We start from the raw sequence: 24,843 nt of genomic DNA on the forward strand, positions 1-24,843 counted from the left end.
GCACTGGATTAAGAAACAGGAGTAGGGTAAAGTTACTCAAGAACTGCCAAAGGCGTGAAAATAACATACAGGTAAGTGAACATTCTGAATGCAGATAAAGTTCCCTTGCTCCACTAAAGCTGTGGCTGAAATAGTAACGGGCAGGAAAGAGTATTTCAGTGCTACTAAGAGAAGTAAAAAAAAAGTGACTTCTACACAGACTGCGATGGCCTTGCACACAAGACCACGGGTAACATCTGCAGTGTCCTTGTACAGTGCTGGGAAGTGTGCACCAAAAAAAAAAAAAAAAAAAGTGCAGTAACGTTCAAGGCAAAGCAAGTACTATCGCCACAGCTGAGAGAACACAGAGGAATCCACAGCCAGGAGACTACAGAATGAGGTCACCCAACTGATTCAAGTTGCAACCTGCTTGTAAAGGCAACGGAGTCTTTCACTCAGACAAGTCGCTCTTATCTGTTTCACAGGTGCAAGTAAACATCTGAGCTAGCAGAATGTAATTTGATTGTGGCTTTAATAAACTCTATCCAGAAGCCTGTATCATTAAAGACACAGAGGTCCAAAAGCTCCACGAGAGCTGCCTAAGAAGTTATTTTAACATCTAAGCTGTACCTTTCCAGCCACAACAGGCAGGACGCTCGTGCCATTCATCTGTGTGGGTCAGAATGACTCCTAACCTTCAAAAGCAAAAATATATACAGCAATGAAGAAAAAACCCCAAGCGTCATGAGAATTAAAACTTTTATTAGTGTATTCACATATTAGGCAAATGCAACACGCATGAAGCTTATTTCTTAGGTTCACAAGTTCTACCAATACATTAGTCTACTGGTAAAACTAGCACAAACTGGTAACTGCTTTGCCAATTTTCTTCTGCAAAGGTGTCTGGCCCATTTTCTCCAGGCTTGATTTTTGGTATTGCTTCTATGCCCTAGTCATTATGGCATAAAAATATCCATCACTATCATCAATTCAGTCAACTGATTAAAAGCGGTTAACACTGGCCACATTTTTGTTCTCAAAGCTAAGTTATCACTAGCTGTACTTACGAAGTACAGTGCTAGTGTAACGGATGAAACAATGGGAAAAACAGACAAAGGCAATCCTGCTACTGCCACAATAACGAAAGAATGACAGACAGCTAGATCACAAGATTGTTAGTAAGATGTATATTTTTCAAGTCAGAATAACCCTTCTATACAGTTTCCCAACCCTTCCCCAACCCAGACTTATTTGTAGAATATATTTCAGAATATTTTTAATATGGTGCAGCTGTAGTGTCCAAGGGTTCACAATAACATGCACTGTCACGAAGAACCTAGAAGTCCTCCTTCGCTGGTCATACCTCAGCAACCACTATCCTAGAGGTTTTGCAGAAGCAACTACTTTTAATAACAAGGCCCATTATGACATAATGAATGCGTACGATCTGGTATGTAAGTAAGCTATACAAAGCCACTCATATCAGAAATTTAAATTCTGTTACTGAAATATGTTAAGAAGCTGCATCTATTTAAAACCTATACAAAAGAGTCTAGCTTACCCTGGGAAAGGATTTTTCAAGGTATTTGGCTCCAAAAACTAAAAAATTACGATTTTTAGTGACATCTGTTTAATGAAAAAAAACACAGACGTAAGGGGTACGCCAATAACCTTGTGTACTTAATCCAGTATCGAACGCTACAGTAAATTCTCATTCCATGAGAAAAAAATCCACTGATTTCAATGATTCAAGGTAAAAAGTCGGAAATTGCGTTAGTGCCAGCAATACTGCTGGCAACAGATGCATCAGCTCAGATGGGTAGGGAAAAGTAGACTCCTGGTGTGATGGATACTCAGAATTTACAATATGAATTCATTTTAGGCCCCATTAAGCATATAAAGTGCCTTAAGATTTCACAGATGAATCTCAAGGCATTTCTTTCCCTTCCAATGGAGGGATTTCCTTTTTCTTTAAGAAGGCAGCAAAAGTTAAGCTTTTCTAAAAGGAAAGTCTGCTTTTTATGTTTAGGACAACCTGAAAACCTGTTTATATAAAAAAATATAAAAGAACAAAGGAGTAGAGTCTTGAAATTTTATGAGAGATTTGCCCCAATCAAGAAAACAAACAACTATTTATGGGAATTAAAATGTAGAACAGCACAATACCGTGATATTTGAGCTCATGATACATTACCTGTACATATACTTAGCTATTCATGTTATTGATAAACCATTAGGACACTCAATTATATACCCAATAAAAACACCATTAAGAGTCTTTAGAATTGTCCCTTCTTCTTTCTGAAGAAGGCATTTCTATACACTAAATTTTCATCTAGTATCAGAGTATAGGAAACAGAATCCACAAGGTGCTTTAATTGATGAGACCTCAAGTGCTGTTTTTCTTTTTTTTTTTCCTTTTTTTTTTTCCTTTTTTTTTTAAAAAAAAAACCTTTTTGGATAGTAAACAGTTCATGGGGACCACACACAAATACTACGACAGACGAGCTGTTAAATGAAGTCTGTTGAATGGACTTGATATTTAGCCCACTGGTAACGGAGGAACGAGTTTTAGGACATGCTGGAGCAGCGTACTGAAGGGGAGCCCATTTGAGTCAATACTTTGTCCAGCCATTGTAGAGGTCCATTCAGATGAAGTTCAATCCAGCAAGGAGTGCTTGTTACCGTTTGCCGCCTAGAAAATAAATCACAGGCAAGTCAGAAAGCAGTTTTGACTGCTGTAAAGCTCCCTGTAAGGCACACAAATAATTACTTGCTTGTCCATACTACAGTGAGAACATTCTGCTCTGTAGACCCCAAGATAAGAACTGCAGCATTTGCTTCAAGTGCCACACACTGAGAGCCTTAGCTGTAAGAAGAAATTCAAAACTTAAGGTTTGTCCAGTCGTTGTGGTGTTCACGTCACCGACAGCAGAGCAGGCAGCTGTGTCTCAGCATTCAAAGGGTCTGCATGCATAACCAAGTTTGAATTTTGCAGATAGATACTCAAAATTACAGAATAGGAACACTTGGCTCTGCACTGTCAGCAGGGCCAAACAGCACAATACCACAGCGATTTTAAGGTCTGGCTTTTTGGAGCAATTTGACAGGACAAACATGTAGGAAGACTGCTCGATATTGTCAGAAATATTACATCAGAACACTGTGTGTGGTTATACTGTGCTAACCGATGCTATCTCAAAGGAACACCAAACCTTATCTCTGATTTCCTGTAATCTTACACTCCTACATGTGTTTTGTACTGTAACATCCTCACGCAAACAATTTAAGCAAAAATGGTGTTTCCTTGGTCTTCTACATAAGGGCTTCTGTTAAATTACAGGCAAGTTTAACCAAACACCATTGAAAAAGCTCCACTAAAGTTGAAGGGCTGACAGACATAAAAGCTTCAATTCACTCTCCTTGTTTCAGAGACCTGTTATTCAAAAATCTTTCTTCTCATCGCCAAAGTAAAGAAATCAGTATTGGCCACACTCTGCCTGAGAAATCCTGTTATTTCACTGCACCCACTCCAGGCATGGGAGTTTTCCCAAACTAGACTGGCAAGACTACTGTTGCTAAGCCAGTTTTTCCTAGTAATTCTAGCCATCCCAAAGTCAAAGCAAGGAGCGATTAAGATTCAAAGGCAGCAGATTAGTCAGGCACAAACCCATACCCTTCATTTTTACTGTCGGCATTGGAAGCCTTCCCTTTAAGGAAATCTGTTTATATAAGCAGAGGAACTGAAAAGGCAGAAAGATTAAGCCAGTGAGAGGGCAGATTTCAAAAGCTGTCTGTGGTTTCACATTTTCTAGAAGAAAGCTGCTGGGGTCTGTGCTCTCTCAGCGCTCCAAAACGCATCGTTATCTTAGACCCAAATGCCTATGCCAAAACCAAAAGCGATCCAATAGAAGAACAACCTAAACCACAGGAAATATAATTCCATCTAGAACAATTCAGGTTGGGATCATCTAGTCTTGAATCCTCTCCTAAAGAAGGAAGTTCGTGATTCCACTGTTGTCAACTTCCCTACAATGCATTCCACAACACACTTCCTCAAAATTTTGTAGCTAGTTCTCTTTGCACCGCACTGGCAAAAGCTGATGAAACAGTGACAGTCTCTTAAGTAGCCATCTCAAAGCTAAAACTCATCTGCTTCTACCCATGGATTTCCAGTTCACGTACCACTAAGTCTCTTTGCTGTAATTACCTCTACTTAACTTTCTTCAGAGGATGATCCTAGACCTGGATAGATCCTGCGTTAACGTGAAAACTTGTCTGCCGATCTGAGCTTCTACCACTACCCTCAATTCAAGGCAACATGTGTCAAGCTATTTTGCCTACCAAGCTTATGAAATCTACCACCTTGCTGTATCTGCCTTTCGCTTTGCCAAAGCCTGTTCTATGAGAAATGTTTTTGACATAATAGAGAAGCACAGAATTAATAACAAAAATTATTAATGCTTCCTGGTCTATTTTGGTAATTCAGACCATCATTTAAATTCAAGGCTGTCTTTGCAGGAGCGACCTTATCTTGCTTTTAATCACATCTGCAGCATAACTTACAAGTTTTGTGCACCAATAATTTATTAGCATCATCTTAAAGATGCAAAGAAACTAGTTCATCATTATGCCCATAATCAGTTGCTGTAGTGTTCTGGTAGTGTTTCCACTGCAGCTTTTTCAACCCTACCATCTCTAAAGCGTTTATATACTACTGGCTACCAACATTCTCCTTCGTTACAAATAACTTAACCAAAAGCTCTCCACTGTTTTAACCCAGCACTTACACTCCACTCACTTCAAGTTGTCTCCATACAATCTGACTGATTAAGCCTTTCTTCTGCTCTGATTTGAATGTTGTATTTAATTATGCCTAAGTGTATACATACTCATTTTGAGCCAAATCCAACAGTTCTTTAAACCTGAGCCAGATTCTTGTGTATCTCTTGCTAACAAAGAGGGACCAATTTATTCCATTACTCAAATTTCTCATTTCATCTAATTAGGCTTTCACAAAATTGGCTTCATTTAGCCAAGAAGCCTCCCCCACATAGTGACGCTGCTACTTACATCTATGTATTTCAAGAGCAGACAAAAGAATCAAACCCCCAGGATTCACAGTGGAACCTACATGCCATTATTCAACATCAGAAATTATATGGATATTTTTTAAAAGTCATTACGTTTTGCAATAGTGTATTGAAGTCAGATTTCTTTCAGTGGACGTTTTCTTGAGAGGTTTAAGGGATTTCTTAAAAACTACATCTCTAGCTCTCCAAAATAATGAAATCTTTAATATTGCTCAGTTAGAAGTCAATTCCTTTCTTCCCAAATTCCTATACTACATTAAAACCAGGCCTCGTACTCAACTACAACTCTTTGTGCTAACAGGGAAAACAACCGGGATCTAGTCAAAAGCAGATAAAAGACTATTTTTTCCACTCCAAAAAACTGTATTTAGCAGTTTTACTACACAAACACAGTCATCTTACTCCTGCAAAGTTTCTCCCACTGCAAGTTTCAAAATACTTGCCATCCCTTAAACGAGCGTTCTCCAGCCATTTTATTCTGCTGAACATACTCCAAGCAACTACAATTCTTTCCATCGGGTATTATCAACTGCATCCTGCATCCCAAGGTAACAAGCTCATTATACTCCATATGAAACAGGACAGGGAGCAAAACGACTGCCATGTCTAACCAAGAGCAAAGAATCTCATAGCACAAACTGCAGAACTTGTAGATGTTGTCAGTGATTTCATCACCATAAGCAAGTAGGACTGAGCAAGGCAGCAGAACGTCGATAACGTTAGTTGCTCAACAGCTGACATCAAAACCAGTTTACTGGTCTTCAGGAATACTGTGTCCAGTTTTGGGCTCCCCAGCTCAGGAGAGACAGGGATCTACCAGAGAGAGTCCAAGGGAGAGCTACAAGGGTGATCAAGGGACTTGAACATCTCTGCTGGGAAGAGAGACTGAGAGAACTGGGGCTGTTCAGCCTTGAAAGGAGACGGCTGAGAGGGGATTTATTAATGTATACAAATATCTGAGGGGTGGGGTTCAAGGGGAAGGGGCCAGTCTCTTCTCAGTGGTGCCCAGTAACACTACAATAATGGGTTGAAGTTCGAATATAGAGAGTTCCACCTCAACATGAGGAGAAACTTCTTCCCTGGGTTGGTGCCAGAGCCCTGGCCCAGGCTGCCCAGAGAGGGTGTGGAGTCTCCTGCTCTGGAGACTTTCCAACCCGCCTGGACACGTTCCTGTGGGGCTGCCCTGGGTGATCCTGCTCTGGCAGAGTGGTTGGACTGGATGATCTCTAGAGGTGCCTTCCAACCCCCAACATTCTGTGATTCTATGACTTGGGTGATCCATAGCCGAGGGAAAATATGGTTTCAACTTCCAGAGAGCATACCTACCATAGCTGTAAGAAGTCTGTACATACGGCTCTCAAGTCAGAAAACGTGTATTAGTGAAAGCAGAAAAATCATTAACTCCAAATTTAAAACCACAGGGTTTTTTTCTTACCTATATTCAGCTCCCCATCCTTTAACAAAACTCATTCTTATGGTACACATTCTAGTAAGCTGATAAACTGCTTCAAAACCCTGATTCACAGATTGAGCCAGAAGAGCAGCAAATTCTTGGTTATTGAAGATTTTTAGATTGCATCCTATGGAGAAAAAAAAAATAAAATTCAGAAGGGTGAAACCAATGAATACTTGTCTTTGCTACATGGAAGGCTGAAAGTATGAAGAAACTATCAAAAGGAAAGAAAGCAAATGTCATCCAGTGAATACATTCTCCAGATATTCCTTACATGAGACCTTTGGTAGGCTACTAACCTGGTGGAATTTTGCACACAGTTGCAGGATGCCAGCCGTATCTTTGATTACAGTTGGGGCTCTGAACAAAAATCGCGCTATCACTTAGGCACTCGGCAAAAACTTCTCCACCAATGTAATACAGACGTACTCCCCTCCCTGTAGCAAAATTCAAAAGGAACTCGAGTCACAATACAACCCAAGTAGATTAACAAATAAGGTAATATTTTGTTTCACAGAAGACCGAGGTTTTTCTTTACAAGAGAAACAGAAATCAATTAACTACAAGGCCACACTGCTAGGCTGACAGCTGTAGCAGAACACAATTAACTCGCATTTTTTTCCTCCCACAAACACACAATCTTTGAAGGAGAAGCAGAATAATTCTGGTCAAGAGTGAGACAGAATTTTCTAGCCATGTAGCAGCTCATAACTGTATCTAGGTTTGGAAGCAGTGTTCATTACCATATAACTTTTTCCCTTAAAGAGATAACAAAATTGAAATAAAAATATTAGAGTCAACAGAATTAAAACTTGCACTAGTATCAAGTGTTGATGTGAACTGGCACAGCCCACTTTGGCCAAAAGGGAAAAAACAGAAGTATATCACCTCAACACTCTGCCCACATGTGCCCACACTATCTCACAAACCACCGCACACCCCTTCTCTGTACTATTCTGACAAAAACACCAGGACATCATTTAGCCCTATTACATAAAACAATACCTGTAAGAAATTCTATTGTTCTCTTTTAAATTGTGATCTCTTCTCTATGAGTGGAAAAAAACGTGTACAGGTTACTTCTAGCAAAAGTAAAGCAAGTGAAGTACAACTGATCTCCCAACAAAAACTATTTAAAATTAACATGTCCTTTAAAGGCCAGTTTCTCCTACCCTTCTTCTTTAAAACTACTTTTCAAACAAAATGATGTGAGTTGCTCTATAAAAAAAGTGAGAGCTCCTTAGATTTTTGCTTTTCCTCATCACTGACCATTTTGATCAGGCAGCACAGGCACAGCCTGGGTTTTTGCACATCTAAAATTTTTATGAGACAAGCATTTGGACTTAGTATACAGAGTCAGAAGGTTCTCCTAAAGAGGCTGATTATTTTTGTTAAAGTAAAAACAAACAAACAAAGTCTCTCAGGAATGCTGCTCAACAAAAGAATCCAGAAAAAATAAAATAATTTAAAAAAGTGGCTTATTGAAGAACTTAAAGGCCAAGATGCTACATTACGGAAAAGAGAATTTTTTACTAACCATTACTAAGAAAAACTTAACCATGTTGAAACAGCATGTCATTTCAACAGCTGCTTTTCTTATTTCAGAAGACAATTCAAGTACTACCAATGTCCACTCTGCATTTTATAAACTAAGCAACAAGTTCATATTTCGCAATTATAACTTAAATTACAAGTAACTCTGAATCTAAGTGCTTTCCAGGCCACAGTGCTCCAATGAGGAGCCTGAAAACCAAAAACCTGTCCCCTTGGGACACTTTGGTGCGTTGTCTTTTTCCAGGAGGCAGAAAAGCAACGTGAGCAACAGGCATCCTGAACAGCCCAGAGGCTTCCTCCCGCGCTGCTCTCAGCCCGACAGCTGTGTGCCTGCTGCTGCCACTGACCTGTGACTCCTGACGGAGGAAAGGCAGTTGCACTCACCTCCAGCCATCACTACTATCTCTTCCCAACTGCAACCAGCTGTGGGAACAGAAGCTGCTACGTTTCTCGCTGGTTTCAGAAGCTGTGACCTCTGCGTCTTTCCCTTTCTGTCCTCAGCGAGAGAGATCAAGCTCTCCTTTGCATGTCTGGAGGGAGGACTTCAGCAGCTCGCTGCACAAAGGTGAAAGGATCCCAACACACCAGTCTCCCCATCCTACCTGGATGATTCCAGACAATTCAACAGCTAAAAAATGAAATTAAATAGTTAAAACACCAGAGATTTTTACCTATGTGTCGCCTTGTCATTTCCACTGTAGCATTTCTGTTTACATTGGAAAGCAGACCTAGACAAAATCGTTCGGAATTTGATGGATCTGTAAAGCCATCTACAGTCAGGGAAGGTTGTGATGCATGGAAGGTTTCTCCCACTCTTTGATTCAATTCATAATATGCTATTGAACACCAAAACGCAGGCTCCGAGTAAGTAACTGGTTGCAAGTCTAAAAAAAAATTTTTAAAAAAATAAGCTTAACACAGAATCTGAGGCTGAAAAGAAATCTATCTGGCTTGCTATTCATCTCTTCCACAAACGACAGCAACAGTCTCCTCACACCACTCAAACTGTATTTTGCTTGCTGTCATTTTCACATTTTAGTAAACAGGATGGAATTCAATATTCCACACAAGAGAAGGAGGAGGGCAGGAAGGGGTGATCTAATCTGACCACAGCTCACGCAGTTCAGTACTTGCATTTTGCTCAGCAAAGTGATTAAGCTAATGTTACTGTGAGTGCCAGGCTTTGAGACATTTCTGTCTCCTTTCAGAAACTTGCAAACATTTTGGCATCATTAAAGAAAAGATGAAACTATAAGATGCTGAACCAAACAAAGGGAAAGATACATTAATACGAAAATAAGGTTCCCTTGTGTAACACTAGATCTTATACTGTCTCTTTAAAGGCAGCTCTAAGCTACTTTTACTCTCCCCTACTAGAGCTCAGTATCTTCCCTGCGCATCTTCAGCTCTTCCTGCACTGTTTCCCCCTTTCACCTACCCTAATTACTTACTCAGCATTCTGAACAGCATTTTCCTGTCACATCCTGTCACCATTCCTTAAACAAACCCAAAGGAATCTGATCTTCCCGAGGCATTTACACAGACACACAGCAGTGGCACCCAATCCAAGCAGGCAGGCAACTAATGTGGGAGCAACAACTGTGTTGTGGTCACAGGTGAAAGAGCACACGAGAAAACCAGCAGAACACACACACAGGGGCGACAGCAAGTCTGGGCAGCACTACTGATAGGCTAATTCCCTTTATTTATTTTATAAATGCTATTCCTGCACACACCACCATATTGTTCTTTCTCTTTGCTACAAGCTCAACAGCTACAGAGATAGAGTTGTTATGAGAAAGTTGTTAACGCAGCCCTATTACGTTTATCACCAGGAAGCCAACCCAATAGGCTCCTCCTAATACAGCTCTTTTTTAAAGTACATTTCCATTTTTAATGTAATTATATATATAAAGAAGAGTCATCATGCAGAGAGAAACAAAAATATTTCCAGCTTACCCAAGCTATGATTAACTGGGGAGAGAGTACTAGGAGATAGCTCTGCTGGAGATCCTGTTGAAGAAATACAGGTTGTTTTAAAGCAGGTAATTCCTGTTATTTTAGATGGACAGGCATGACCACCATCTATACAGATTTTTACATTAATATTCTTTGGAATAGGAAACCTTAGAAATCCCACAACCATTTTTCCAGCATGTCACATACTTATTCCAAATTAAGATTATATTTAATTTTCCAGACTCCTGGGAACCTAACCCTCCTCACAAGGAGTTAATCAGCATCTTAGTGTTGTCACACTCTGTAAACCTAACTATTTATGCACTTCTCCAGTGAGAAGGTAGTGACTTCTTCCCAAATTCAATGAAAAAAAAAACCTAAGAAAAAGTGAAGAGACAATCAAGATATTATCTCTCAATTCCCAAAGGAGAAGGTTTATGTCTAGAAAAGAATAGCTTGGATTTCCTCATTTGAGGAAACCAATCTTTCCTAGGAGGAAGAAGGAAAAAAAAATCAGAAAAACATTAATTCTCCAAAACAATTTGTGCATTAACAGCCAAAACACAGAGAGGCTTTGCACAGAAACACTGCTACAAAGACTGCTGACATCAGGCTTTTAAAATCAAGGTACCTATTGTCACACAGTGGGAAAACACTGCAGTTCTTACAGAAACTAGTGCGGTTGTTTCCAGTTAACTGAGAAAAGCTTGCTACCATTAGCTAACAAAACACTCAAGTCTGACAGCACACATCAGGAGTTTCTAACCAGCACATTAACTGTGCTTTGCCCAAGTCTAAGGCCAACCAGACGTCCTAGAAATGAGTTGGTGCAAGGGCACAAACGCTCAATGTTTGTTCCTACTACTCTGCCAACAGAAAAATTCACACAAAAATTCATCTGAAACGAGGAAGAAGTGATAAAGTTGTCAGAGTCCAGAGACAGCTTCTCAAAACGCAGCATTTCTGTACCTTGCTTCAGTCAACAGGCATTTTGCTTCAGTTTCCAGAAGTTAAAGTTAGTAGTGGATTGAAATCAATCAGCTACAAAAATCTATTTTAAGGCTTTCTGATGAAACTTAATTAGATCCGTACGCTTTTGTTACGAAACAAATGAGATGTATTTAGTATGGCACAGAATGTTTTAAAAGCATTCCCCTAACATGAAAAAAAAAGAACTGCTTCCGAAAGAATGAAAGTGGTATTTCAAACAGAAAACACCAGGTTGTACAGAGGGCTACTATCATCATTGTTCAGGCTGAATTCATGCTGCTATGCAGTAGGTCTGCTACTAGTAATCCCAAGTCTTCAAAGTAGTGAAAAAAATAAATTTTACCTGTATCCATGCTTTGGTTCAACTGTTGGTCACTTGTTTCCCCATCTTCACTGATATATCCTGGAGGTGGTGTTTCTGTTAAATAAAAATAAAAAGACATTAAAAAGGTCTACCTATTGGTTCAATGATTGAGGAAATTTCTAAGATTTAGCAGTTGGGTTTCTGTTCTCAAGTCTTTGCAAGCTCCATATGATACCTAAACATTAAATAATAATTTCATTTGCTGTCCCTTTTTCCTTCCAGTGGACCTTCAAACTCATTATTTGCCTTATTGTTTATGCAAAATGTATCATCTCCCGCATGCCAGTCCGCTGCTGAAATACGCTATACAATTAACAGATAACCCTTGTTTGTTAAATTTAAGACAAGATGCTTTCACTATAGTAACAATTTTTAAATTGTTAACAGCTTTCACATTCAGTAAATGTGAAACAAACATTTCAGCAAATGAAAAACAAAAATCTAGTGACTTCTACCTAAAAAAAAAAAGAGCGAGCTATCTATAGCTATATAGTATAGTAGTATAACCATCAGATCAGATTGCCTCCCACACTTTCTAGAAGTCGCTAGATTTAAATTTTGTAGTTCTTCAATATCCAACAGTTGATTTCACTCTTGATAAATGTACTACTTACACCGCACAAGCTCTACCACCATTATTACTTCCAAGCTCTACTAAAATGATCACCCATTCTTTTAACTATAAAATAAAAAATAAAATTCAGAAAAATAATTTTAAAAGACACCTTAAAAATAAATAAATAAATTAATAAAGACACCTTAAAAATAAAGTTTCACAGACCAAAGTAAACTCAGTGACAAGTCTGAAGCATTCTGATACTAAACACTGTAATTCCACAGAAATATCTTCAACACCCAGGAGAGTATGATTGTTCCTCTTCTCCATTCAAAATGTACTTTGTAATAGAGATGAGTTAACCAACTGCCTTTCAGGAAATACTTTTCTTTGAACTGGGCAAACATCTTTTCCTATATATTAAAGGCAAAACCTAGATTTCTTTAGTGAAAGTGTTTGAAGCTAACTATCTACAATCGCCTTAGAATTGTCTTTGAGACATCTGAGGGATTAAACACATTTAATTACAACCAGCACATTATTACCAAACAGCAGAAATTTGGAGATAAAGCCTTTTGCTTAAGAATTAAAATCAAGTCATATCAAATACCACGTCTGAGATTTACAGCAATATAGTAAGATTAGAAGAAAATTAGTGTGAGGAAACAGGATTAAGTCAGTTGATGAAACAAAAATGAACTGAAAGAATTTTATCTTTGGTTCATTCTGTAAAACTAGGGTGCTAAATATAGATGTGACAAAACTCAAGCGAGAATTTAAAAGGATGATTAAAGGAAATCCTTACTATCGAGAAGTATGATGGCAAAAATCACACTTGTTTTGAACATTTTTATACAATTCATTGTGGTAAAGTGGACTCCACCCAGCTCCAAATCATTTGTTGCAGTTAAGCCCACAGCCATGGTAAAAGGTCAATAACCATTTCCAATCCAACCCACGCCTCCTGTTTCCAGTTGCTAATCTAGGCACTTTGGCACAGATTATTTTCCATATCTAGTCTCCATCTGAACAGAGAAGATTTCCTCCACCTCACACTACTAATACTGTTCTAGGGTCAGAAGTTGAGTGCCACCACGGCTGGAAATAAATGCCCAACTGTAGCATTAAAAATTCCTAGCGGAGCTTGAAGGCTGACCATCTTCCCAGCCACAGGTAAAACCCACCTCTCTGCAGACCAAGCACTGAGTCGGTAACCCATTGCAAAATTACCACGGTTGTTAATCTGGCCTACCTACCGCTAAAGAAAACGGTTTTCTGAAGGAGGCTGTCAAGACACACAAGACCTTCCAGAACCTAGTCAAGTATTTAAGATTAAGTTAGCAAGGTCAAAGATGCCGTGATATGTATACAACAGTGACAAAGAGGAGGCAGCAAGGTGTGGTTCGCTGCATGAACATTTCGAGATCATGTGCATACCTGCGCTCACCTTGAACAGACTTCCTGCAAGTAACTACCTAGTTGCTTTAGCTCATTTCCATAGCACTGGGTTTTCAAATGGTGGCTTTCAGGTAAGCTGTTTGCAAATGCTATCAAAAGCCCTCACATTAAGTGAAAAAATATACGTAACTCAATAAAGCAACACGAACTTCTGGAACCTTATACTGCTCTTTAAAGATCGGCTGTCCCTAGGTGGCAACAAATGGGGCACAAATTAAACAGACAAGATCCTATGAAGACAGACTGAGAGAGTTGGGGCTGTTCAGTTTGCAGAAAAGGAGGCTCCGAGGAGACCTTACTGGGGCTTCCAGTATCTCAAGGGGGGTTACAAGAAACCTGCTGAGGGGCTTTTTAGGATGTCGGGCAGTGACAGGACCAGAGGGAATGGATTGAAGCTGGAGATGGGTCGGTTCAGATTGTGCGTGAGGAAGAAGTTCTTCCCCATGAGGGTGGGGAGACCCTGGCACAGGTTGCCCAGAGAGGGGGTGGAAGCCCCAGCCCTGGGAGTTTTTAAGGCCAGGCTGGATGGTGCAGCCTGATCTAGTGGGGATGTCCCTGCCCATGGCAGGAGGTTGGAACTAGATGATCTTTAAGATCTCTCCCAACCCTGACAATTTTATGATTCTACATTAATTAAAGATTTTTTGTTGCCATTTCAGTTCTTGGATACATTTAAAGAAAGTATAAACAACATCCTGTTTAACACACATCAATATAATTTGTAGATATGATGACATATTTGAGTTTCAAGGCAGTCTTCCTCAAAAGAGTCTAGATGTGACTTTTTCAGCTTGTTTGTAACATAGCTGCATTAAACATTTATAAGAAAACTTCAGCTTTGCTTAGTTTTACACTCACTCCAGGCACTTCCTATCCTGAAGAGATAGGAAATAGCAAGTTGGGGCAGGAAACAAAGGTCACCAACTTTATGTTTCAACACGGGTACAGGCTTTCAGCCTTTCTGCACTGTAGCAGATTAGTCCGAGTATTTGTTTTGGGGTGAGGAAGAGGCAAAGATGGGAGGGAAGAATTCTTAAGAGTTCAACATCGTTAGGTTTTATTCCTTCATGCTAAAAAGACAAGACTGTATACATGCAACAGTAACAAATACAAAAAGCAGACCTTGATCAATTGCAAATTACAGATCAAGACACTTAAGCCACTGTTTAGCAACTTACGGTTCTCCACATAGTACACGTGGTGAGACTGAGCAGCAGTTTCCTACTCAGTCTCCAATATGTGGCATTTGGCAACCCCCGTATGTTTGTAAAAAGCTTAAAGCACACGGTGAAGGTGTACTTTGTGCTCATTAGCATTCTGAATCTTAAATGAGCCACTGAAACCCAGTAAGCTATGGTAAAACCACAGCAATGTGTTTCACACAGCATTGTGTTCTGCAAACAACAATGTCCAGGTACTTCCACTGGAATCAATACACAAAATCAACTAGATTTAATTTATTGTTGCATCTTTTGCTTAATTTGAACACTTAGGAGGATGAAACTACCGGGTCTGTCCCAGTGGCACAGCACTAAGTGTACTGTTTGTGGCGGCTTAAGAAAATACCTGGTATGTAATTGCTCTGTGGTTCAATTCCAGCTGGAAAGTTAGTGTTTTCAGGAATGGAATGGGTATAGTCATCGAGAGGCGGAAGCTCCGTTAGAATCTCAGTGTGCCGTGGCACTAGTACAGGAGGCAAGACTGGAAAAGCAAAATTTAAAGCATTAGTAATACCCTCAAAACACACACTTATGTGAGCTAAAAGGAAAAAAAAGCACAAAACAAAATCTAAAGCCTCTAACAATTTACTCAGATGTTTTGAAGTTTTCTGAATCTCAGTACTGCTGATACTACAATTGCACTGCTAAGTCACTGGAAGAAACAGATTCCTGAGGAGTCTCTTGAGTAAGACCATTCCACATTAGCAACGATAAGTTACCTTTCAGTCCAGACCACACTTAGCTCACTGGAAAGTGCCAGCACTACTGCATGTGTTTATCAAGAGTATTCAACACATTTGTAAAGACTTTCCACTAACCTTAACATCTAAAACTTTCAGGGGATGGTACTCTCAAAAGCTGTATCTCTAAGAATCCTGTACTTTTGGCAAGAAAAAGCATCACCCTTCTGCATTTTTCATTTAAAGCATTACGCTGAACAACTACATACAGACACTGCTATCGAAAGTCAGAAGCAATCTTCCTACCTGGTGTCTCCACTCTCTGGTAGTGGTAAGGGTTTACACATACTTCATCCTTTTTAAGATTAAAAGCATATTCACAGTTTTCGATTGCTTTAAGTTCATGGTGACTGTGAAGATCTGGCCAGCGCCACAAGCGACAGTAAATGACATGTGGTAATCCTTTACGGTGAGATACCTGTAGGCGGCCATCGAGAGATCTATAGGGGAAAGAGGTTGAGAAGTATTTACAGACTGCATGCTGTCTCTTAATCATTCAAGCAACAGTGTACAGACATGGGATGGAAAGTTTGTTTATTCTCAGAATTCAGTGGACTGACTCTGTTAGCAACATTTATGCTCTTGTTAAAAGGCTTCAAATGTGATAAAAATGATGGTATCAAGCAGTGTCTTAACTTATTTTTGATCTGCTCAAATTATTGCCAGTGAATTTAGAGTTCACTAAAAGCCACTTTACCTCCAACCAAGTATTTAAGATGATCGCTTCACATACGTATTTTTTTAAACGCAGAAGACAGTTGTTAAAAAAAAGAATAAATAAAAACCAAAAATCACACACTTAATAGTCCCTTCTGCTGCCTTAAGGTTTTGCTGTGGCATAGATGCTTTATGGCTTTAAGCATAAAAATTCCCACAGGACTGCAAATAAGCCCATAAGCAGTCAGCTGCCCAAGTGATTCACATGGCAGTATAACGGTAACGCAAAAAGCATGAACGTACATCTTCTAAGGGCTGTACAATTTATCTTCCTGACATCATCTGCCTTGTTACCAGCTGAAAACGTTTTGCTAGTTTTAAGACAGGCTGCATATGCTTACACTAATGCAGATGTTTATGATTGTTATGGGATGGGAGACAAACCTCAATACACAAATCAAGTAATGTGACATGAAAAAATAAAGACCCTGTTTAGAATTTGCCCACCATTAACCACTGAAGAATTTACAAACAATTCTTTAGTAGCTTGTATCTGAGCCAATTAGCAAGATTTAACTGAAAGCTTGTGGCATACAAAGCAGTTTAAACACTTTGTAAGATTAAGGCTGAAGAATTAAGTTTCTCAACTTTGTTAATATAAATACCAAATCACATTAGAGCTTGCATTTAACAAGTCTTCCCATTCTTTCTTTAGCACTGGCGTGAAAAAGGAATATTCCAGAATTAGAGTTTCATTGGTCAAAACATCAGCTGAGAACACTTGAATTTCTACACTGGCAAGCAAATATTTTAAAATGCTGTACCATGAGAGGCCTAGAAAGCATTTTAGTCTATTTTACATCTAAAGCATCCCACTACAGACCCTCCAAAGCCAATCCCTCCCACAAGATTTCTATGATGCGAGAGAGGGCAGAATATTCACCTGGTTTGTTCAGAGAAGCTGTAAAGGCCTGTTGTATCCCACTGATCTATCGTGTTTGGTGTACTCAGTCCCCAAATTTCAGAGCAAGTGCTGTGCATAAATTGAAAACAAAAACAAAAAATTGGTATGAATATGGAACATGGTTATTCAAAACACCATGATGTCAAACATGGAAAAATGTACAGAACACTTCCTTTCACATAGAAGATAGAGCACTGCTAGGATTTGCATTTAAACTGACATCTCATGCTATATTTTCTATATGAAGGAGGCCAGCAAAATGGAACACGTGATTCAAGATAAATGATAATGTTTTTAAAAGGTGAACAAGTCCTCTGGTTTTAAGTAGTCAATACAGTTATAATGTTCCTTAAAACAGGCAAAACTTCCTCAGCCTAACTCTTTAACAAAATTCAATCTTACAGGGCAGTTTCCGTGTTGGGTTTTTTTGGTTTTGTTCGCTTTTAAACATAAACTTCCCCAAGACAAAAGGCCACGTTTATCTGAAACTGAACATCATCATCTCTCAGGTACCATCACTTCAGCATTCATCTCACTCACCAAGCACATACCAATTTGCTGCTTTTCTCAAAACAGGAAGGTTTAGACTCTGAAAAGTACGTTGTGGCTGACGTTTCTGTTTTCTGTACTCTCTTTGATTAAAAGAACTAAATATTCTTTTCCACTGTACACACAACACAGCGTTTAACACAGTTTTACAGTATAGCCTTTTAAGATTTAACTACAGAGTAACAAAACTTTTAATTTCTGAATCAAGCAGAAGCAATGAGAAAACTAATTCTTTACCAAACCAGTTCAATGATGAGATCACAACAATAAAGAAAAAAGAGCCTTCAGTCATAGGCACAAACTAAAAGCAGTGGCAGACTTAAACTAAGCAAGAAAAGAGCATGGGCTTGTCAACAGGCAGCAGACTTTCAGAAGCACAACCCAATTTCAGCTCTGCCACAGACTTGCCCTGTGACCACTGAAAACTGACAGGTTTTTTATATAAAGTAACACAAAACTAGACTTTACACCTCAGAAATGAAAACAATTTGGTTAACGAGCAACTTATGTCCCACCTCCTAATTACAAAGCCTAAAGTTTGAATGGCTACTACATGACCTTTAAAAATAATAGCCTCTGAAAACTTGCAGCAGAAAGACAAGAATCCAAGTTCACCAAATCCTGCTTTTAAACAGGAGGTGTTGCAATTTAAGTTTAAACTAGTAAACTTAGCCGATACACTCACAAGTTTGGATTGAGTGCTTAAGCGAAGAAAAGTGATATTTTTACTTCTCTCTATATGGCAAAAAATTAGTGTTAGAAAAGAGCAGAGAGCACTGTACTTAAAACCTCTTTCAGGGCCACCTCAATTCCACTATGACTTTAGTAATATGTAAGTGTGTGTTACTGACGAGGGGAACAAATGGCTCTTATCCCCTTCTTACCTGTCCCACACACCTCATGTCTAATGCCATCCCAGGGAGATGAAAACCAAAGTGAAATCAACAAAGTGAGTGACCACAGAAATTAAGAGGGCTAAAAAATTATGTTTTTAGAGCAACTCTTCAGCTAGATCAGTTCCTCTACCCACTGTGACACTACGCAAGCTACTACAAAGGAGGAGCAAGTGTGTAATTTCAGGGGGCAGCCTGCATTTATCACTAATAAAAATGTTAATGAAATACAGCCTTTGATATTTTACTGATTATGGACACAAGTAAAACCTTGTACTAGATGACTTTTTGTCTAGTAGAACTGCAAAGAGACACAAAAAAAAAGCCCATTCTCAGATGTACATCCAGCTCTTCAAAAGAGCCAGCTGTCCTGAACAAGTTATATCCCCCTCAGACACAGGCAGCAGCAGCGGGCTGAGGAGGAGCACTGACCATCACCATCAGGAGATGCAGATCTCTTTTTTCATATTCCTAATATGTCTCCAGGATGGTGGGCTGCCAAAAGCTGTGTTACGGATTCAAATAGGTGCCCTGAAGACACATCATCAGCCTGTGGGACACCGGGGAGTATCCCTGCACTGTAGTGTGTCCATAAATTTGCACCACTACTGCTGGTAATGCAGATCATGCACATTAAATTAGAAGAACAATCAGCAGACACAAAGCCTGCTGCATATTAATTGACACAGTCAGCTCTGACAGCTACTACCTTTGAGCAATGGATCCCGGATATAAAGCAGTGCTCCCAACGCTGATGCTGTCACACAGATGACATATTCCCAAAACTGTGAGGTGCATCACTGGACGCATCTGCTTCACAAGACTTCCAAGACAGCACATGCAAAGTAAGATTCCACAGCCCCTGACAAAGCATGTGACACAGGAACAGCATTTTATATTGCTAACCTCTTTTCTTTATAAATATTCAAACTATCAAAGTTGACAGCGTATTCCACAACCTACAGAAAGACAAACAGTATCCTGAAATGGCTGTGTGACAGAGCCATAGCTTGGAGTGAAAATCAAGACACCATGGAGGGAAGGCAGGCCAGGAGGCACAAAAAGCCATCTGTTAAGGCCCAAGTCCTCTGATATTCAGCAGCTTACACGATACGCCACTTTCCAAGATGTATGTCTGCTTAGGGCTGGGATTAATATCAATGTTTTACTGTTGGAGACTATACTCCAACTCAAATAATCCACAGTCAAATACTGTAGAGCCTGCAGGAAATCATCCTGCATGATCAATAAAGCCAGCTCAACACAGCTTTTACTGTTCACTGGAAGAAACATCCGAGGAAATAAAGTGGTCTCCTTGCTGTCCACTCATATAAAAGATCCACTGCCTAAAAGATGCATAACCGTCACCACCCCACATCGCCCGGACGGTAAACTAGGGCTCTTAATATTCACACTCATGCACACTAAATCAGAATGAAATTCCTCACAACCATAAAAAGCAGCACTACATGAAAGGTCACAGTTTGTTCATTCATACGCAAGCAGTAGCCTGACAGAGGGCAGACCCGCCTACTCGTCCCATAAAGGTGGTTGGTGGCTGGAAAGAAGGTGACTGTACTCTGAAAGATGTTTAAGCATCCACTAAAACCATCCAAAAGGGAGACAGGAGGTACGGACTTTCAAAGCAGCAGAGAATCACTGCCCCAAATTAAAGAGGCATTCTGTCCCAAACCTACCTTTCTGAAGTGCCTTAAACTCCCATAATGTAAGAAATCCTTCTGTGCCTTAGTCCCTGAAGAATTCTGAAGAAGCAAGGACTAACGTCTGTACTCCTAAGTTAAGTCTTGCCAGGAAACACTCTCAGGCCCTGGAGCACGATCACGTACGCTAGAAAGCAGGGAGGACACCCCCCAGCACTGGGCCATGCCATTTACTGCTCTCCCACTCTCCCACACAACCACGAGGTTTGTGAGCGGCACACCACCACAACCACTCTCAGCGGGGAGGTCAGATGCAGCCACCCTGACTCGGGAGCTAAGATTTTCAGAGTATGGATGAGGAAGCCCTAAGCCAGTTGGCCGCAGCACCTGGGAACATTCCCAGGAACTTTTAAGTTATTAAGAAGGAGGCAGCCAAAATACATTACTATTTCACCTTTAGTAAGCAGACTGCCCCCAAACTCTCAAAAAAGCAGCTAACTTCAGGCTTCATGTTTTACCAAACAGGGGGTTTCGGGTTTTGAATTCACTGTGTACTGCAGTACTGGTAAGCCTCTGTTTCCAAAATATAATTTGGGTTCTGCATCCAAGCTGTACTTAAATCTTTCCTGTGTAGACAGCACTCAAACATGCTCCAAAATGCAAGCTTAAAGCTAACACACCTCCTCTCACCAGAGCAGACACCTTCGTTTCAAGGAGCATTTTCAGCGCTGTTCTCAAAACAATTTGTCTGTTGATAGAAATGAGGTCAGCTATACAAATCTCAACACTATCTTAGATTAGCAAACCAGCATTTTCTGTGGCCTCTGGCACTCCCAGAGCAAGCTTGCCTGAATACTAGATTGCTGCTTCTGCAAACTCCCCCAAAATAAGGGAATTTATTGTAAGGGACTTATAGGGGACAGAAAGCATCAAGTTGCTTGGCCCCAGATGTTTTCAAGTTATATCAAAAGAAAACTATTTCCTAGACAAAAGAGAAATGCTCAAAGGATATTGGCAAGGAGTAACTACTACTCTGAGACAGAGGGATTTTTAGGGAAAAGTCAAAGACATCTGGTTAAGCTGCTGAGAAAACTCAGTCCCCCAATTCCCATCTCAAAACTGACCAGAAGACTGGCGTGGGGAAGAAAAGAGTCAGACAAGCCATCAGTGGGTGGAATTGAAGCGACTTCCATCAAAACCTTTCCCTAAGCAGAAAGGGTTGCAAGACTGGGGGTTTCAACCAGACTTTTCATTTGCTTATAAGGAGCAGCACTTCGGATGATATTGTACAATTCTGGCAAGAAGAATCTTTAATGTGGCTATCAGCATGAAACAGCACACCGTACGCCTTCACTTCTTCCATTTCATCATTTCCTTTAACAGGAAAATCCGAGTTCCAAAAAAACCCTACTCTGGGCAAGAAATTACCTAAACAGCAAAGAGCTGTAGCAATGCCTCACAATTTTGAGAAGACGTGACAAAACTGCCTTTCTTTAGTAAGACAGAAAATACTGACACACACAAGAAAAATGTGGACATGGAAAAAACCTAAATATCAAAGATAACCAGAGAGTATTTGTATTGCCTAGTATACATATCATGGATGATGCTCCCATCAGTGGTGCAAGCTATCCTAGTGGAGTAATAGTATCTGTAAGTCTACTACAAAACTGGACTACCAAGTCACAGTTCAAATATAGATAAATTATTGATCTGCCCATCAAGAACAAAGATGGACAAATGTGGTTTGTGCCACACTCATAAAGGAAGCAATACAACTGCTTGCTTTAACACATTATATCCCTACTGGATGAATCCATAATAACCAGATATAAACCACAAGAGATGAAACAGTCTAAAGCTACAGTCACATACGAGAGTCTAAAAATACAGGCAGACATCATCTCAACTGGAACATGCTGCCCCAAAATAAGATTCACGTATTTGCAATATGATTAGGTGGCATATGCTTAGGCTGGTACCTGTATATCACAGGCTGTTACTCCTGTGAATTTATTACCAGTTTTTAATAGAGAGAGAATAAACAAAACAACTATTCTGCCACTAACACTATTTACAGTGTTGGCAGTGCTGCATGCTCTAGGTACATCTGGCACTAAAAGACATGCTTACAACGAGTATGACATCAGATTAAAGTAGGTAGCACCACTTCAAAGATATTTACATATGAAGTTCCAGAAACTCTACAGAAGTCGTTAAATATTGTCACAATTCATGCCTAACTGCAATTCTTTCTTCTTCAAAGTATTGCAAAGCGGAACAAGTCTAAAGGAGCTAAATGGCAGAGTTCAGTTGATGGCCTCCTCCTTACCTGACATTCTAACACTACAAAGTGTTAGAAATGCAAATAGTATCATGCTAGTCAAAGCCTGCGTTATGCAGGAATCATTATACAACAGTCCTGAACATTTAACTTGCTTATTTGCAGTATATTACTCTGACCCCTTAACATTTTTTCTCATCTCTTTTCTTTCAAAATCTACAGCCACTAACAAGTTAGCAAGCAGACATTCAAGGCAATCTTCTCCATTTGTCTTTTTCCTGCATCTTATAATCAAAAGCCTTTCTTCCACTCAATCTAAAATGTCTGCCCCTGTTTTCTGAGGTATTTGTAGTGCTGGAGCTGTGACAAACAAAAAATAGTTTCAGTAAACTGTGACAGTACCCCCTTTATCCATTTTGGATGAAGTGAGAGATGAGAACCGAAGTTAGTTTTCAAATTCTAAAATTCTCATGCAAAGTCCTCCCTATAGATGCGTGCCTTACACCTGTTTTCACTCAAAGACTAAACAAGAAAACCACAACAGAAAACATGATCGTGTTTTCACTTTAACTGGATAAATTACTTACCACAGGCACACAAACACCTTTATACCAGCCCAACATTTACAAGGCTTATTACCTTGACTGATTTCTGGTCAAGGGAACAGAAAAGAGATGCAGAATCTGCTTCAAGAGCTAAATCAAGCTATCCAAGATGGAAGTAGAGGAGTAAGAAATGGCCACCAGACTTACGAGATCCCATTTTCTTATAACAAATGGGCAAATGCCATTGCTTTCACATTGCTCATAGCTGCTTCTGTAAAATCTGCCTGAGAAAACATGTTAAAGCCTGCAGATTTGTACCTTGCATACTAATTTGGAAAAAAAAAATAATGAAAATGTCTTGGTATGATCTTAGATCCAAGACTTCACATAGCAACGTACTGAGCAAGAAACCAAAGCAGGAGCAGTGGTATATTGGCTTAGGCTCTGTTTCATCACTGGTGCAATGAGCTTCAAGTTGCAGTCCTGTGAAGACACTGTCCATTACACTCCTAATGTAACGCAGTTAACTAACTTCATTAGTTGCTAATGTACTTTGAGATCTAACTTTGAGAAAAGGATCAATCAATTGATGGCCGAAAGAACAGAATCCTTCCTCTCAGCTATCCTCCTGATGCAACTGGGATTCAAGAACAGCGGGGAGGAAGATATATCACGCCTTTGGAACTAGCTCAGACAGGGTCCCAAAGACAATAGTAATAGTAAAGACTGATTTGAAGAGCTTACGTGTAAAATACGTGAAACAAAATCAGCAATTAAAAAAGTTCACTGGCTTATACCGACTACTGCATTCAGCAGAGACATCAGTTCCTACCAAATCTGCCTGATCATGGCTTCCTTAATTCCAGGCTTCAAACGAAAATATGTGTAGCTGCTTTTAGGACTTGATAGTCCTTTCTGTATACTGGCAATTAGCATTTTGCTCTATCACAGCCTGACGTGTCTACATATCAGCCAGTAACAATGCTAATTCTATAACCTGTCTTTGCAAACAGCACCTCATCAGATAGCTGCATAGCCAGCTGTCTAAACAAAAGTTTACTCTAAAATGAAGTTTGGGTGGCCTAAGAATCTCAGCTACTGAAATGTTGCTCATGGTTTCTTTTCCCTATGCTGCAGGTGGCAGTGAAACGGTTATTTGCACCATGCTCACTTAGAAAACATTAGAGACCTGCAATAACAGTGCAAATGTTGTTACTTTCATATCCACCCTATTCTTTGAATCTTACACCACTCTGCATCTCTGTAGAAGTGACCAATCTTTTTACTTGCACCTCTATCATCCGATACTAGTGACAACGTGTCCTCTACTCACTTAAATGTACATAACTAGGCACAGACATTCATCAAATGGCATGACTCAAACCTACAGCAGTTCGTTCCTACTTGTGAATGATGTGAAGTAACACAGAGGTCCCAATCTCATTTTCTTGCAACAGAAAATGTAAAGATTCAGTCATTCAGTATGATTTAATGTTTTTTTCTCCCAAACACCCGCTAGAGGCACGAGAGAATATCTTAGGCAATGCTGAATAAAAAGCACAAGTGTGAATTCTTCTTAAAGATGATTTACACAGATCTGCAGTGACATTTACTCTTAAGAGAAGCAGGACAAGATTATTCCATGGAGACCACTTTGTGATAACCACTGGGGTAGAAAAGCAGACATCTAGGAAAATTCTATTAAAGGGTCATATTAGCAATCAGAGTAAATGGATATTTGCACGTGTTGTAAGTACAGTGGGCAGTTAGTTCGCTAACAGATTCTCCCATTCTTCAAAGTAGAAACAAAGCCTGTTAAGCCTAGGAAAAGGGCATTAAATAATGTCTAAAGTAGTCCTGGAGCACAGAAAACAAAGCTCTTGAAGAACTGAAAGCACACGTTTTTCTCTCAGCGTAAAACCAG

At 39.7% G+C, this 24,843-nt stretch overlaps 1 protein-coding gene across 1 annotated transcript; it reads right to left on the minus strand.

Moving 5' to 3' along the window:
* Positions 1-724: 724 nt before the first annotated feature.
* Positions 725-17,064, minus strand: SMAD2 (SMAD family member 2). Its single transcript, XM_009869004.1, has 9 exons — positions 16,967-17,064; positions 15,613-15,806; positions 14,973-15,107; positions 11,372-11,446; positions 10,039-10,092; positions 8,751-8,963; positions 6,825-6,962; positions 6,508-6,652; positions 725-2,674 (listed from the first exon to the last, which is right to left on the minus strand). Exons 1-9 carry the CDS (start codon positions 17,062-17,064, stop codon positions 2,551-2,553), a joined length of 1,176 nt encoding a protein of 391 aa, XP_009867306.1. The 3' UTR covers positions 725-2,550.
* Between the last annotated feature and the right edge of the window lie 7,779 nt (positions 17,065-24,843).

Source organism: Apaloderma vittatum, unplaced genomic scaffold, assembly GCF_000703405.1.
Source record: "Apaloderma vittatum isolate BGI_N311 unplaced genomic scaffold, ASM70340v1 scaffold505, whole genome shotgun sequence".
NCBI lineage: Eukaryota > Metazoa > Chordata > Aves > Trogoniformes > Trogonidae > Apaloderma > Apaloderma vittatum.

Coding starts and splice junctions, on each gene's coding strand:
- SMAD2 (XM_009869004.1), bottom strand. CDS start 17,064: ATGCACAGCACTTGCTCTGAAATTTGGGGACTGAGTACACCAAACACG. Junction 15,807..16,966: donor AGCTTCTCTGAACAAACCAG/GTGAATATTCTG, acceptor TTTCCCCTATAG/ATCTCTCGATGGCCGCCTAC. Junction 8,964..10,038: donor CCCAGTTAATCATAGCTTGG/GTAAGCTGGAAA, acceptor ATTTTTTTTTAG/ACTTGCAACCAGTTACTTAC.